The sequence below is a fragment of the Piliocolobus tephrosceles genome, chromosome 15, assembly GCF_002776525.5.
Source record: "Piliocolobus tephrosceles isolate RC106 chromosome 15, ASM277652v3, whole genome shotgun sequence".
Taxonomy (NCBI): Eukaryota; Metazoa; Chordata; class Mammalia; order Primates; family Cercopithecidae; genus Piliocolobus; species Piliocolobus tephrosceles.
Window position 1 is genome coordinate 69,386,442 of NC_045448.1, and position 16,490 is coordinate 69,402,931.

Here is a 16,490-nt window from a genome sequence, read left to right on the forward strand (position 1 = left end):
GTCTCAAGGGTGAGTGCCCTTGGTGATTTAATTTCAGGGTACAGAGAAGGCTCCTTTGCTGTTATCAGTCTCACATTTAAGATGCCTTTTGAAGGGGCAATGCTTTTCATACTAAAGTTAACAATGAAACTCAAAAGAATGATGGGCGCTTTTCGATGGGGGGCCATTGGCTTTGAAGACAGAAAAGGGATACAGAAAATGAGCCTGAAGTTTCTGAAGTCAAATGTCCCAATTTCCTTCTGGGTGGAAACTGAGGGCCATCATCCCGCAGTCTGACAACAGGATAGGTGGGGGGTCTGCATGTATGTGTGTGTGAATGTGGTAGGGGCGTTGCATGTGTGTATGTGTGCAGGGTGTGGGCAGGAATGTATGAATCTGTTTATCATTTTCAGGTGGTAGTGATGCCAGGTCTGCTGTTTCAGAGAGCTCCCCAGCAGGCTCCCTCCGCAGCTGTGGTGTGGGCCTGACTGCCCGCCCACAGTAGCTTAGCTCAGTCTCTCTCCCTCCCATGCTTCGGCCACACTGGGCCTTGCTCAGAATCCCTAGGTCTCTTCACATGAGCTTGGGTAGCAGCTGGTAGGATTACCTAAAATGTCCATTTTCCTGTTGGAGTGTCAGCACAGCCTCAGTGGTGGGCTTGAGGTTTCAGTACCATTTATCTGTCACTGTTTGTTCAAGGCCTGCTGAGCCTTGCAGAGCATACACTGGCGGAAATAGCACAAAATTGTTTGCACAATCTAGAGGCAACATGGGTGGGGCTGAGGCAGCTGCTTCACATGATAGGTTAGGAACAGTGGCTTTGTTCCCAGCTCAGTGAAGGGTGGCATGGTCTCTCCTGTCCACTTCACTTTGGGTTCTTTAACCCTGTGAATTACTAGACATGGATTCCATCTCCAATGTGGATGCCTCTCTTTACCACAAGAATACATGCTCCTTTCTGGGCTGTGGCTTAGGTATGGATCTCGGGCTTTGAAATCAGATTTCTAGTTGTTAACTGGAGCGGGTCATTTCACCTCTGTGACCTTTGGTTCCTTGTCTGAAAAATGAGGGTGAAAATATGGTGCTTACCCTAAAGAGCATGAGCATTAAATGACACAGCTGTATAAAGTGCTTGCACTGTGACTGGCTCATGGTAAGTACTCAATACATAAGTAACTATTGATATTCATTACTGTTAGATCAGGGATTATATCTTCCATCAGCCACTCTGCTCAAGTAGGTATAGTGAACATATCCAGAAATCCCGCCAATAGGTAAATTGGCCAATATTTCTTGCAAATACAAAATGCCTGCATGGTGGCTCACATTTCGTTTTAAAACATTTATTTTATTAACTCAGCAAATATTTATCAAGATGCTTCAATTGCCAGATGCTTTTCTAGGAGGTGTGGAGTTTTACTAAAAATCCCGAGAAAAACAGCACCCTTTTCTGTCTTGCATCTCAGTTTATCCTCATAGCCTCAAGTTAGAAATGCTTTCCTCTGTGCTGGTTTCCTCTATGCCATCTTTACTTTGGCTTCTGAGTATCTATGCAAATAACTTTTCTGGTCTGAGATTTTCATGTCACTCAAATCTCCTGGCTTTCACTTGCACCTCTTTTCTCCCCCTAATCTCGTTCTTAATTCATAAGCGTTACTTATCAAAACCAAAACTCTTGGGAAGCTTGAAGCTCTCAGTCCCCGCTCACACTTTATCATGTCCAGATCTGGACTCACCCGACTGTTCAAACTGACCTTGTTCTCTGATTTCCTTCCTTGCTTCCATGAATGGATCTCCCAGATCCGTCAGGGCTGTGTCTGATTGATCTCATATCCTCAGGACCCGAAATGGTTCTGGTGCATGTCAAGTCCTCAATCTTGAATGAATGAATGGGGAAAGCTGCCTTACCTGAGCCACTCAAACCCCAAACCTCACAAATATCTTTGTCTCCTGCTCCTCCTTGTTCAGCAGGTGGCTGAATCCTCTCGGTATTAACCTCTCATATTGTGTCCTCTTCCATCGTAATCCAGGCTTCTGACTTTGCACCTGGGATATTGTGCAATGTCCAGCTAAACTCCCTCTATTCAGTCTCTCTCCCTCTTTTCATCCCTCTCTTCCTTAATATTTTATTTCTTTTCTCTCATTTAGAATAAAATTGAGTCCACACTATAATAATAATGTTAATAATAATAGCTTTCATTTAATGTCCATGTTTTAAGAAGCAGGCACTGGCTGAGACCTGTCCACTTATCCTTTAAGAAGCAGGCACTGGCTGGGACCTGTCCACTTATCCTTACTAATCCCTATGGATTTATCACCTCACAAGATACATGTTATTATCACAGTTTAACAGAGGAGGAAACTGGCCCTCAGAGATAGAATATGGCTTACCCAAGGCTGTATATGTAGAAGCCTGTGCACTTCTGCTACTTTCTCCTTCCTTCTCTCTGTTAGGCACTGTGTTAGGTGCAGGATACAAGGATGAGCAAGGCCAAACATCAAGGCAGTACCCCTGTCTTCTTAGAGTGCAAGTGGAGAGGGAAGACAGGGAAAGAAAAAAGCACCAAGCAAGGTGATGAAGGCTACGATGCACATGTGTCCCCAGTGACAAGGGTCCCGAGCCAGGGAGCAACTAAGTCTGGCAGGGCCAGGAAGGCTTCTCACAGCAAGTGGGGCCTGAAGGGATGCTTGAAGGACAAGTAAGAGTTTTCCAAGAGGTCAAATTGGATGTAGGTGGGGGCGGGTGGGGAGGACATTACAGCAGAGAGAATAGCATGCTGTCCTGGATAAAGTGCAGGCTGGGTATGAAGAAAGAGCAGGAAACGCAGCAGAAAAAGTCACGAAGGACTCCAACTCCGTGGTTGTTTAGCCTTCATCTTTTAGGAGGGAGGTGTTGGGGGTCATCAGAGGCTTTTAAGCAGGAAAGTAACATGATTAGAATTTTGTTTTAGAAGGCTCACGTCATAAGCAATGCTGTCTGTGCTGAATATAAGGAACAGGCAGCCTTCTGTGTTGATTGGTTGGCTGGGAGAATGTCACTCAAGTACATCATAGAGACCAGCGGAGGTAAAGCAGGTTTGGGCGTGTGTGTCAGTGTTAGCAAGAGGAATAGTAGAGGTGAGAAGGGGAAAGGTAGTAAGTTTGATGAGGTGGTAAGCATGATGAGTTTGACATTCTCACGGAGGTGGGTTAGGAAGCTGGATGGATGGGTCTACAGATCGGAAGAGAGGACTGGGGGAAGCCATGCAAATTCTACTCCCTTTTCAAATCCATGGTTCCCAAACTAATGCATGGCTCATATCAACATACTGAGAAAATACCTGAAATTGTTTCCCCAGCTCTGAAAGAACTATTCACACCTCGCCCACACATTTACAGCCATCCAAAGTAGAATCTAGACTGAGTCAGAATTGAGAGCAGATTATTTTGAGGGTTCAGTGGCAGAAGATGAAGAAAGGAAGTGATAACGTTTCTCAGCTGACTTCTCTGTTCATACTTCCTTCTTTAATTTTCCCTTGCCCCATCTTGGGGCAAAAAGCAGCTAACTTCTACAGCAGAAACAACATCCCTAGGCGTATGGCACGTCTTCTATTTCTCTTCTTTCCTTTCCAGTACTGTCTCTCACCTGCAGACTAAAATTCAACACGAACAGTCCAGTCATATAACTATATTTTATCATGGGCGTCCCTCGCTCAGGAATATGAAATAGCTCCCTACCACCTCTCTAATCAAGGTTGAATGCCTCACTCTGTCACCTGGGCCCTCCAGCTTGATTTCTCTATTTGATAAAATGCTGCCTCACCTTTATGGCCCATTTCCACCCCACGCTTTGTAATGATAGCACTCAGGTTCTGGCAAGTGCTGACCGGCAGAACTGTCTGTGATAATGGAAATATTCTCTATCTGTGTGTCCAGTACTGTAGCCAAAAAACACACAGGCTTACCAAGTACTTAAAACATGGTTAGTATGACAGAGAAACTCAATTTTAACTTAATGTAACCTATTTAATTCACTTAAATGGACACAGCCACTCATGATTAGTGGCTACTGTACTAGACAGTGCAGTGGTAGGGGCTTTCTCATCCTCTCTCTACTAGAGTAAGGTGATGTTTCTAACCTCATTGAGGCCCTCATTTCTCACTCGCCTCGGGCTGTTCAGTAAACACTGAGCAACTGCCTTCCCACCTTCCCCCCTGCCGCCCTGGTCTGCCTGCAGCCCCCTCTCCAACCCTCAGCCTGCTTCAGACCTCCTTCCTGAAGGGCTGGGAACGTGCACTCGGGGTACAATGACTGGCTCACAAGTGAAGCTTATCATGGTTATTATTTTCATTATGAGAAACAGCTCCATTAATAGTAACAGATCTCTTTGTTTACTTTATCCGGAACAAGTCACACCCACAAAGAAGAGAGACTGTTCAAAGAACCTAACAAGGAAAGCTAATCAAAACCAAGACAAACTCAAGGCCCCCAGACTTTCTTCTCAGCTATTTTAATCATCTCATGCTAGGCCTGGCTGGTGAGCAACACTGTGGGCTAAGGAGGGAGATGGCTCTGCACATGGGATGGAAAGTGCCCCTGCTTAATCCCTAGCTCATCTGACTCCCCAGCTGTCTCCCTACCCTCAGGGTTTGGGCCTAATTCTAGCAGTGCAGAAGTTTATACTGAGCTATCCCCACTCTCTAACTTGTAACAGGTGGCCCATTGCCCATAGTTACATCAAGTATGGTGGGATGTTAACAGGCACTAAAGAAACACTGGTTGGATGTAGAGTGAGTAGTATCATTTATGGATATAAAACATGACCAGGCAGAGCCTTGATCAGATGTAGGCAGACAAGGTGGTTGCCTTTCTGTCACAAGGGCATCAAAGGTTTTCTTGGCCAGGTCTGGGAACATAAGATCCTCGCACTTATTCCTGCCTTTGCCAGGTCATTCTTGGAATGCACACGTGCTCCTAGGGGGTTTTTGTTTGTTTGTTTGTTTTTGTTATAGCTGTTTTTGCCACAACAAAGCATGAAACATTTCACAAAACTATGAACAAAATATCAGCAACTAATTTCTTCTATGCTGAGTGAATTCTTTCCAATCTGTAGTATCTTTTTTTTCTTCTCCTAACCCCTCCCCACTTCTTCAATGCTGTTGGAGACTTCCAGTTTCACCTAACCCCCACTGTGGTCCTAACGATGTCTGTGGGCCTCTGGGGGTGGCCCAAGTGGCCTGAGTCCTTCTAGCCACCATGTGGCACCTCCCTGTTTTCCCCCACTCCTGAGTTAGCTCCATTTGATAGCATCACCCCAGAAGCCAAGTAAAGGTTCCTCATATGCCACTGCTAGAAGGGGGTCCTCCCTCTCATATCTGATGTTGCTTCAGTTGGATGGTCACAAAAGCCACACTGGGATGGACTTCACTGAGGCTACTGAGGTGGGGGAGAATGCCTCTGCATCTGCTGGAATAAATCACTCTTTGATTTTCTCCAAAAGTTTTGTGTGTAAACTACCTTTTTCATTTTTGCCTACTGTCTGCCCTCTTTCTAGGACAGATAAGAGTTCTTGCAAGGTACAGTCTCTGACTTACAGAGATACAGAGCTGTATACAGTCCATCAAATTTCCTCCTCTCCATTGTATTCTGCCAAAATCTTTCTGTAGTTCCTTTGGGATCATTTCCACAGCCTTAGAGCAAGTGATTAATTACAGATAGAAGGCCTTGAAGATAGCAAGTAACTGAGGATCAAGATCTCAGATAAAGTTCTTAACTGGGCTGCTAAGACACCCTGATATAAAGCAAATCCTTTGTAAGCAAGCTACCAAATTGTCATCAAAATATCAAATTACCTTTTCTACATCTGAGTATAAGCACTCTTGTGATGATGTCTGTCCAATGGGAAGCTGAATCAAATACGTCTTGCAACCTGGGATACAACCTAGTATGACCTCACCAGGTCGTTGGTGGGAGGTAAGAAGTGACTGCCAGATGGAACCAGGTATAAGGGTATATTATGGGAACTCAGACCCCTTGTGAGGGTCAAGGGAGCCCAGTTACAGTGAAGTCCTCTTCAGACAGCAATATTGGACAGAAGGGTGAAATGTGGAAATAGGGTGATAACTCTAGATACAATTGGAGATAGCTACAGAAAGACTCTGTAATACCATATAAAACTCTGGTGTTTGAAAGTATGCCATGACTATAAAGACTGAGAATCACAGGCATAGAAGGAGATAGAAATAATGGAATCAGAAAGAATGAAATTCCGTCCTTTGCAGCAACATGGATGGAGCTGGAGACTATTTATCCTAACTAACTCAGAAACAGAAAATCAAATATCCCATGTTCTTATTTATAAGTGGGAGCTAAACAATAGGTATACATGGACATAAAGTTGGGAATAATAGGCACTGAGGACTCCAAAAATGTGGAAGGCAGGAGGGAGGTGAGGATTAAAAAATTACCTGTTGGTTACAATATTTGGGCGATGGGTACACTAGAAACCCAATCCCCACCATTATGCAATGGACTCATGTAACAAACCAGCATATGTACCCCCGAATATATTTTTGAAAATCAATGAGGAGGTGTTGGCAATTTAATGCATTAAAGATAGGAAAGAAGAAAGAGAGGAAGCTTGATGATGGAATGACATTTTCAAGTGAAGAGGGAAGTTGAAGAAGCTCTCAGTGATGACCCCCATCCTTTTAGTAGGAAGTAAAGTCATCTGTTGATAAAAATAGCAAGAGTAGCATATACTTACCTTTGACCAGGGACTGTGCTAAGTGGTTTGCATATGTTTGTTTAATCTCTACAACAATTCCACAAACTAGGAAGTATTATCATCCTAATTTAGCAAGTGAGGAAGCCGAGGCTCAGAGATGCATAATTTATCCACTATCAAAAAGTCAGGAAAGGTAGAACTAGTCTCCAATCAGGTGAAATGAAATGGGGTGAGAGTAGAGTTGATGGCTTAGTTTAGCTGTGTCGTGAGTGGTCCAGGGACGGATAAAACCTGAAAAAGGGGGTTGGAAGATGGAGCCTTCCTCCAGCAACACTTGGCAGAAGCAGAGGGGTGCAGACACTGGGTATTAGCAAGTGTGGAGGGCAGCACAGTCCAAGGAGACAAGGGCATCGTTGAACCGGCTGGGAAAGAAGGAAGGTGGGGCTCAGAAGGAAGTGTTGAATGAGAACCAGGATGATTGATGGAGGGCTGCCTAGGGAAGGAAAGGAGAGAGTGGCCCTGGGTGGAAGTTACCATGGAGACAAGATGTGGAGGTACAGGCTGGACTTAATCAAATGACAGGCAGACTTCCTGTGTGAAAATAAAAGCCAATTATACCATGCAGCAGGTTCAAGGGGCTCTGGCTTCAAATCCTGCTTCTGAGTTCTATTGGCAGTGACAACCTAACTGTAAAGGTAATGGGAAGGCAGCAGCAGCGAGCTCCTTGTACAGCATAAAGGGCTGGGATACTCTCCATGGACAGGGGATAGAATGGCACTGGGCAGGAGAATTCAGAAGGTGCCAGTTCCCTGCAGGCTGGCCCTGTGGCCAGGGGCTGGGGTTTGAGTGGGGTCCGCTGGAGGAGGCCTGCATTCGACAGCGAGGTCGGAGCTAGCACAGCTTGTGGCGTGTGGCCCCTCCTCTAGCCGGCCGCTGTGGAAGAGTGCCCAGGCAGCTTCCGGCGGCCTCTGCAGCTGCGTGGGACTCACCCCGAGCCTTCAGAGTGAGGCATTATTTTCTCCTCTCTCTTGTCAGATACTGACTCCCACGCAGGAAAAAGGAAGCACCTTTTGTCAGATGCTGTGGCCACTTCCTCTTCAGAAGGCTCCAGCCAACCTTTCGCTTTGCAGAATGACGGGGCCCGCCGCGGTGCCGGACTGCCTGTGCACCAGGCCACTGGCCGCCGCCTGGGTTTTGTTCTTGGCCTGGCCCTGACCGGGAGCTGGCCCCTCGGCTGCTTCTCTGGCTCAGGGGGGACTTTCTCTGGCTCAGATCCGGACCCCTGAACTGGACCTGGCTGTCGTGCCCCCCTCGCTTCTCAGCCCCTCTGGGGTTCCTCCCTCCTCTCCGCCCACTCTTTGCTGACTGCCCCATGTCCCTCAGTCAGTCGGCCTGTCTGTTCCTCTCTATAGCTCGGTCAAGGAGTGTGATGACTGGCGAGCAGATGGCGGCCTTCCATCCATCATCCACCCCCAACCCGCTGGAGAGGCCCATCAAGATGGGCTGGCTGAAGAAGCAGAGGTCCATCGTGAAGAACTGGCAGCAGAGGTACTTTGTGCTGAGGGCGCAGCAGCTCTACTACTACAAGGATGAAGAGGACACGAAGCCCCAGGTACCATCCAGGCTGTTTGTCCCGTTCATAAGGCACGGAGGAGGCGGGCCTGGAGTCCGCTGGGATTGCATTTAAACTCACAGGGGCCTTCTCAATAGGACCAGACACACCCATTGGAAAGGAAATTGCTTTTTCCTTTACACCATTTTCTAGATACATAAACTGAGTTGCAAAGATGACAGAGTGGTCCTCTAGGAAGCCCCAGGATGGGCATCGTGGAGTTTCCTACACATGGCTTTAAGTCAAGACCGGCAACAGGGCGGTGATGGTGGTGACACTCAGTCAAGGGTTCAGAGAGAGTGGATTTGGGTTCAGGAAAACTGATTGTGGGACTCACTGATTTGTTTGTTCAGTAAGTATTTACTGAGCATTTATTATATGCCAGACACTGTTCTAGGTACTTGAAATAAACTATGAGCAAAACAGATAAAAATCTCTACCATATGCAACTTAGAATATGGAGAAAAAGACATAGAAGCATAACAAATAAGAAAAGTATGTAATTTGTTAGGAAAAATATTGGTTCTATGAGGAAAAAAATAGGATGAGCTAGCAGGTGTCAATAGTTAAGGGAAGATGTAATTTTTAAAAGGATGGTCAAATGACCTCATGAAGCGGGTGACACTGGGATCAAAACTAAAGAGGAGAGGGAATACGCTGGGTAGATCTCTGGGGGAAGAGTGTTCCAGGCAGAGAGAGAACAGCTGGTGCTAAGGCCCCAAAGGGAGCGTGTCTGGCCTGGATGGGGAATTGCAAGGAGGGCACTGTGGTGGGAGCAGAACTAGCAGGTAGGAATCAAAGGGGATGAGAAGTAAGAGGGCAATCAGGGGTCAGGGGCACAGACTGCTGGGGCACTGCAAGCCACGGTAAGGACCTGAGCATTCACACTGAGGGGCCACAGGGAGGCATTGCAGGACTCTGAGCAAAGAGTGACAGTTTTTGGTTTAAATTGTAAAAAGACAGCTCTAGCTACTGTGCTCAAAAATAGAGAAGGGGGAAGACTCAAGTAATCTAGGTAAGGGGTTATGATGTTTAGGGGCTCAGTGGGAGTTGTGAGCTGGAGGAGAATGGTCAGCTTCTGGATATACTTTGAAAGAAGAGCAAACAGGATTTCCTGATGCAGTGGATAAGGCTGTGAGAATGGGCTTTAATCCTAAATCTTGGGCCTAGGTCTCTCGGCCAACCTCATTGCTTTTTTGGCCATTGTGGTGTGTGAGAATAAAAGAGGATGCTCTGAACAATTACCCCAGGACCCCAGGTGCAAACTGGATGTCTCAGGGCATCCAGCACAGTTGGTCACCCACCTAGAACTCATGTCTGTGGAGATGAAAGTATGGGCCTGGCCAGAAGGAGCTTATTCGGGAAGACCGACTCTAGAACCTTCTGGAGTCAGAACAAAATCCCGAGAAAGGTGAGGACAAGAAATGTGTAGATATTGGGGGTGGATGGGACCAAAGTGAAAAGGTCATTTTGGAAGAGGACAGTTTTCTTTAAGGGCAGGCTTGAGAATCCATTACACATCAGCAGGACTCGGTTAACCAGTTCCTCCACTTAAGGGCTCTGAATTCTGAGTGTCTGTCACTGCAGAGGCCAGAGGAGGATCACAGGGATCCCACCACAGACTGGGCTCTTGCCTAGTGTTCTGTCCATGGTAACCAGCCTTCCTTCTCTTTATAAACACCCCAGACCTTATTAAAGCCAAGCAATTCCAGGCTAAGATGACAGTTGAAGTCTTAAGACGATGGAGGAAGTCTTCCTATCTGCAGAGTGTAAGGGAGACGGCAATAAGGTGTGGCCACCCCAAATCAATGAAAGGGGCAGCTGAGTGTGTTTCCATGAAGTGTAGAGGGTGAGATGCATTTTATATCAAAGGATGTGTTGTTTTCCTGGCTCCACCACTGTTTGGCCCTGTAATTATTTAATTTTTCTGAGCCCCTCTTTATTCTTTTATAAAATCAGACAATACTACCTGGCCTGCATTTGTCACAGGATCAAATGATATAAAGCAGGTGTGAAAAACTGTTTTGTAAAAACATAAACTCATGTCAAAGGGCAAAATAAATATCTGAAGGTTCTTGCTTCTCCTCTTCTGGGAGGAAGAAACTCAAAGCCTTCTCAGGACTAAATTAGCCTGAGATAATTAGGTAACACTTCTAGGATGACAAGGATAATTTATTTTGAGGAGATCTATTGATGTAAAACATCAGATCAATAGGTCAAGTAAGCAAAACCACACAACCCTTCAATAGATGGCTGAAAAATGCGTTGATAAAATCCAACACTCATTTCAGATATGAAAAATAGAAAAATAAAACCTTTAGGAATAAAATAATAATTTCTTAGAAAGAATAGTGTATTTTACTGTGTGTTGATATATATAGTTTGATTACAAAAGCTTTAAAAATTGTTCACAATCCCATCAGTAAGAAATAGCCACCTACATCCCCTCTACTTTCAACCTTCCCTATGCGTATGTATTTAGGAACTCATCTATTGTAATTGCAAAATTAGTATAATAAATATTATTTAATGAAAAAATTAAAAATACTTCATGAATATTGGCCCCAACACTAAATATGACTCTATAATATTCTTAGTTATGTCAAAACAATCTATTATATGAATGTTCTATAATTTATTTAATCAATTTTCCACTGTTAGGAATTTGGGCTGATGTCTATACTGTTATCACAAGCAATAATTAAGTAGATTCCCCACAGCATTGTTTATATTAGTGATATGACAACAATGCCCAGTGGTAGAGGCTAACTTATATTAGGCTACATTTACATGTCTATACAATAAAATATAGTTCAGACATTGATGCTTCTAATTAATACTTTTTGATATAGAAAGATGTCCATGATATTGTCTTTGAAAAACACTTTACAACAGAAGGTGATGTGTATACTAATCCCATTCTTGGAAAAAATATCATGAATCTGTATTTATAGAAAAAGGTCTAGAAAGACATACACAGAAGTATTAACCGTGGTTATCTCTGAATACTGGGGTTACACATACAATTTTAAATGTTTCTTTAAAAATATTTTTATAAATTTAAGTGTAATAGTTGTAAATTTAAAAAGAATGCACACAAACATCCTATCCCCCAAGATACCAAAAAACAGAAACATCACAATAATCTTGGAACCATCAGGCGTAAGGGCCGTCACTTACACTGATGATGTGTGGGTCGGTTGGTACAACCTTTCAAAAAAGTTATTTGGCCAGATTTACTAAACACAAAAAATTGTCATACCCTTAGACACAGTGATTCTGGGTCTATGAAGTTCCAAAATAAATAATAAGAATATTAAATGCTATTTATAATGAGAAACATTGGGCCTAGCGTCTGACAAAGGAGAATGTAAATAAATTATGGAACTGTGTATGATAAACTTTCCTGTATGTGCTTTTGAGGAATCCTGTGGCCCTATAGAAGGCAATCTGTGCATTTTTTCTTTGAGTTCTCAGAAAGATCCTGTCCGGTTTTAACAGTATAAGGCTGTGTAAGTCCATCAACCAGCTTTATATAAACCATTCTAGAAAGTTCTTTGTCAGGGAAATTGTTTCGAACAGAATCTCAGCTTATTGCCCTCAAGTTTCTGTTACAATGATGGTCTCAGACAATCCTAGTAGTAGGGTAGACCCGTGGTCCCATTGTCTCATCTGCCTGTTTTCCGAGGCATCACCACAAGTGGCTGTCTATCAGCGGCGTGCCGGTAAATAGTTAACAATGGGCCCACTGATGGGAGAGTTGATTGAAGTGCAACATTTGCTAATTTCTGTGCAGCAGATGCTCCCATCATGACTGATGCAAGCTACCAACGTGATATCACTGAACTCAGAGTTGAGAAGAGACATCCTATAGAACCACATTGTATAGGATTTCCACCACGCAGATAGAATAGATGGAAGTAACCACAACGGCAGAAATGATAGCAAAATATAGTAAAGAATTAGAAAGTTGTAAAATTTAAGTATCTTCACCTTTTTAGTAGAAGATATTTCATTGTAAGCTTATAGAATTTAAATTTTAGTAATAGCTATATTTAACTGGCTTAAAATGTAACAATTAAGTTCTCATGGGCCAATATAAACATTTTGAAAAATGCTTTAACAAGGAGTTGGGCTAAAATGTAGTTCTACCTGAATTTATAATAGATTTAAATGTTATAGCTAGAGAATTCTAGATATTCTGGCACCTCACTGCCATAGCTGTCTCCATTGCTTTACTGCTGAAGGACTTGTGGTCTCCTGCATAAACCTTTCCATCCTTCCATCTTTATACAGAGTTCACCCCAGTCAACTTGCTAAGTACATGAAAGTGGCTCTGGGCAACTTGGGCCCTTCCCTTCCTCGAACAGTTCTTCCTTCCCCATCAGTGTCCCCATCCTCACCCCTACTGGTATCTCTTCCTCTTACTTGCCTTCCTCTTGCCATTTATGAAGTTCAAGGCTCTCATGCTGAGTGTGAGGAATCAGTCATTTACACCTTGGTGTGAACGTGTTTAACTCTGATTGTTACTTCTCTCAGCAAGTGGGACTTGTAAGTGAAGCCTTATTTGTAATTCTGGAATCACACTGACTGAGGCTGGAGTCATAGATTTCGTATTATCTAGCTTTTGTGATCCTGGGTCAGCTAATTAACTTCGTTGAGCTTTACTTCTTCCTTTCTCTAATGGGGGAGAATAACAGTCCTTCCCTCCTAGACTTCTTATGAAGATTAGATGTGCTGATATATTCAGGGCAATTAGCAGGGAGTTAGACACTTTGGGACTGCTCAATACATGGCATGTATATTTTTAGTATTTTATTGTTACGATTTCTGATGAAATGATTTTGGGTACCAAATGACAGTTTAGAGAGGTACTTAGGGGAGGCAGACACCTCTGCAATTGCACTTTCCTTCTCTCCTTACCAGACAGTGCTCTGTCCTGTCTAAAAGCAACAAGGCCTTTTATTCTGGCGCCATAACTCATTCAAAGTAGCTCAGCAGCACAACCTCAGGGTCATTTTTTCTGAAGGCATTGATGTGATTTATTAAAGACGGTGAGGACCATGTAGGTGGAGGTTATTTTTAAATAATAAAATTAGAGGAATGTAGAGGAATTGCAGAATTCCATTTTCTAGACCGATTTGCTTTTTCTTCTCCTCCTTCCCCTTCCCCCGTCTCCCCTTCCTTGTCTTTCATCCTTATTCTCCTCCCATTTGTTCTTTCTTCTCTTCCTTCTCCTGCCCTTTCTGTTCCTTTCCCTCCTCCTCGTCTTCCTTTTTGTCTTGTTCTCTCTCAGTCTTAGGAATTTTTATTTCTAGATCCTCAAGAAACATTTATTCTCTTAGGCTCCTGAGTGGATCTTACTTCTGAGATTTCCTTAAGACTCTTTGGCCTTTATAGTGTTCTCTGCCACCAATCGTCTCCATCCATACTTTGTTTTGAAATAAAGACATGTGTGTTTACTGAACTCAGAACCAGGCCTGCTACCTTCAACAGCCAGCGGGGTATAAATTTTGAATAACTAGATCCAGTGCACATTAACTATGTCACTTTTTTCAGTCATTTAGACGTTTTTTCAAAGTGTCAGTTTCCTCATCTGCAAAGTGGCAGTGATAAATCTTGCTGTGCTCTGGATATGGAGCTGTTGTGGGGGTCTAATGAATTATCTCAAGTGGGCCAGGCGCGGTGGCTCACTCCTGTAATCCCAGAACTTTGGGAGGCTGAGGTGGGTGGATCACGAGGTCAGGAGATCGCGACCATCCTGGCTAACACTGTGAAACCCCGTCTCCACTAAAAAATATACAAAAAATTAGCCAGACATGGTGGCAGGCGCCTGTAGTGCCAGATACTCAAAAGACTGAGACAGGAGAATCACTTGAACCAGGAGGCAGAGGTTGCAGTGAGCTGAGATCATGCCACTGCACTCCAGTCTGGGCAACAGAGCGAGACTCCATCTCAAAAAAAAAAAAAAAAAAAATTATCCCAAGTGAAATGCACTGTAAGTGATAAAGCACCATGCACACACATGGTGGAAGTGGCTTGTTTTTCTGATAATATATCCATGTATAAGAGGTCACAAATCCTATTAAACCCTCAGTCACCCTTCATAGATCTGGGCTTGGTGGTGGGACCATTTCCCACCACCTCAGCTTTGATGGTGAAGAGCGCTAGCTTTGGACTGACTTCTGAGATCAACTACTATTCTGGCACTTACTAGCTCTATGACTTTGGGTAGATTACAGAAGCTTTCTGATCTCTTTTCCTCACCTATAAAATGTGCATAATGATACTTTGCTTGGAGGCCTGCTGGAAGGACTAAATGAATAATACATTCGAGGTGGTTAGTGAAGATGCAGGCACCTGCTACTCAATACTCCATGCCCTCAAACGGTGACCTGAGTGGTTCAGTCCTCCCTGAACCCCTCTGGCAGCCTGGCAGGCAGTATGGTCTCCCCAGCCTCAGCATTGCCTTCACAAAGACCAAGTGTCTCGTTTGACCATGCAGTTGGGTCCTTGGAAAAGTGGGAAGAGGCAAATATTGGTGATGGAACTCTCTTAGCTTATTCTTATATCAGAACCTTGTCTTTCTCTGGGCATCTGGTTTGCTCTGGAATAGCTGCCCTTTAATTTGCCCGAGGCCTGAGCAGCAGAAGGGGCCCCATTAAAACTGGGAAGCTAGCTTCCCGTGTCCCTACCCTCCTACTCTCCTCCCCATCCCATCATTATCCTATCTGTTCTCCAACTCAATTTTAGTTTATAGGTGTTAAATTGCTGCTTATCCTTAAGGCCTGACTTTTCATCTTTCAGGGCTGCATGCATCTACCAGGAAGTACAATCAAGGAGATCGCCACAAACCCAGAAGAAGCTGGGAAGTTTGTCTTTGAAATCATTCCAGGTAGGCCACAACAGGTAGGACAGAGGTGCAGTGCAGAAGTAAAATTCCCATTTTACTTCTGGATTCTAGAAGTCAAAGCTATATTTGGAGACTCATTCAACTAACTAACCAACCAGCCTATTGAGAGCCCACAGTGGTTCTGTATACAGTTAATGAAGCTATTGCAGTTTATTAACTAGTATCAAGTGCTTGAACAATGCCCATGAAATAAGTACGTGAGCATTTTGTTCAACTCTGTAAGCATTTCATGAGTGTGTGCTAGGAGCCAGGTACTGTACAAGGCACTGAGCCACTGACATGAAAAGTGCACCTTCTCTACTCACTAAAATGATCTCAGTCTAGAAGGTGAGTAGGTCATTAAATTTAACAGTTAAAATGTAAATGACACCATGTGAAATTGCCATTTCAAAGGGTCAAAAATTGTAAAAAGTCAGCAGCCTCAGATGGTTCCACCAGTTGCATCTCACCATTGCACACATGATTGGCACATTGGAGGGTGCCTCTTTCAAATCAAGAGTTTCCTTCCTCGAATGCATTTGGAACAAGGGGAGTTTGGGTCATGCTCCTGAATCTGCCATGCTGAGATGCTTCCACCCTTCTTCCTGTCTCTTGCTCCTATGGTAGTCCTAGCCCTGCCAGGGGCTCCAGGACTAGAGGTTAATCTGACTGGGTAGCCCTGCTGCTACTGTTGTACTGACCTCAGCAGGGGAGGCCATGTGGCCCCTGAGTGCCTCTTTTCTTCCCCCTCTCCTTCCCACTCACACAAGGTGACTGTGTGCTTAAGAAAGTTGATGGAGAAGGCAGCATAGCATAGAGGTTAGAAGTGTCCATCCAGTCTGGAGCCAGCCTGCCCTGACCCTGGCACTTACTATTTGTGTAAGAGGTTACTTAATTTCTCCTGGCCTCTGATTTTTTGTCTATAAAATGGGGACAATAATGATGATAGTGAGTATTAAATAAGGAAATCAATATGAAGCATTTGATACAGTGCATGTCATATCAGTGTTTGATATTTGGGAATAATCTAGAGATAATTTTAATGCAGAAAAAAAATCCTAAACTTGGCTATGACCATTTACAGAATACAAATAAAAAAATTTTTAAGTTCCTAGATGGTCCCCTCATGGGCATTGTCTTGCTTGTTTTGTTTTGTTTTTGTTTTGTTTTTTTGAAGTGGGGACACAGTCTTGCTCTGTTGCCCTGGCTGGAGGGCAGTGGTGCAATCTGGGCTCACTGCAGCCTCTGCCTCCCCAGTTCAAGCAATTCTCCTGCCTCAGCCTCCCAAGTAGCTGGAACT

At 44.0% G+C, this 16,490-nt stretch overlaps 1 protein-coding gene across 2 annotated transcripts in view; it reads left to right on the plus strand.

Moving 5' to 3' along the window:
• ARHGAP25 (Rho GTPase activating protein 25) overlaps positions 1-16,490 on the plus strand; it is a 91,956-nt gene that overhangs the window by 31,247 nt on the left and 44,219 nt on the right. For both annotated transcript variants that reach the window (XM_023223977.3, XM_023223978.2), the window contains exons 2-3: positions 8,099-8,298; positions 15,106-15,193. In XM_023223977.3, the coding sequence (XP_023079745.2) occupies positions 8,099-8,298; positions 15,106-15,193 (288 nt within the window). The remainder of the gene's footprint in view (positions 1-8,098; positions 8,299-15,105; positions 15,194-16,490) is intronic.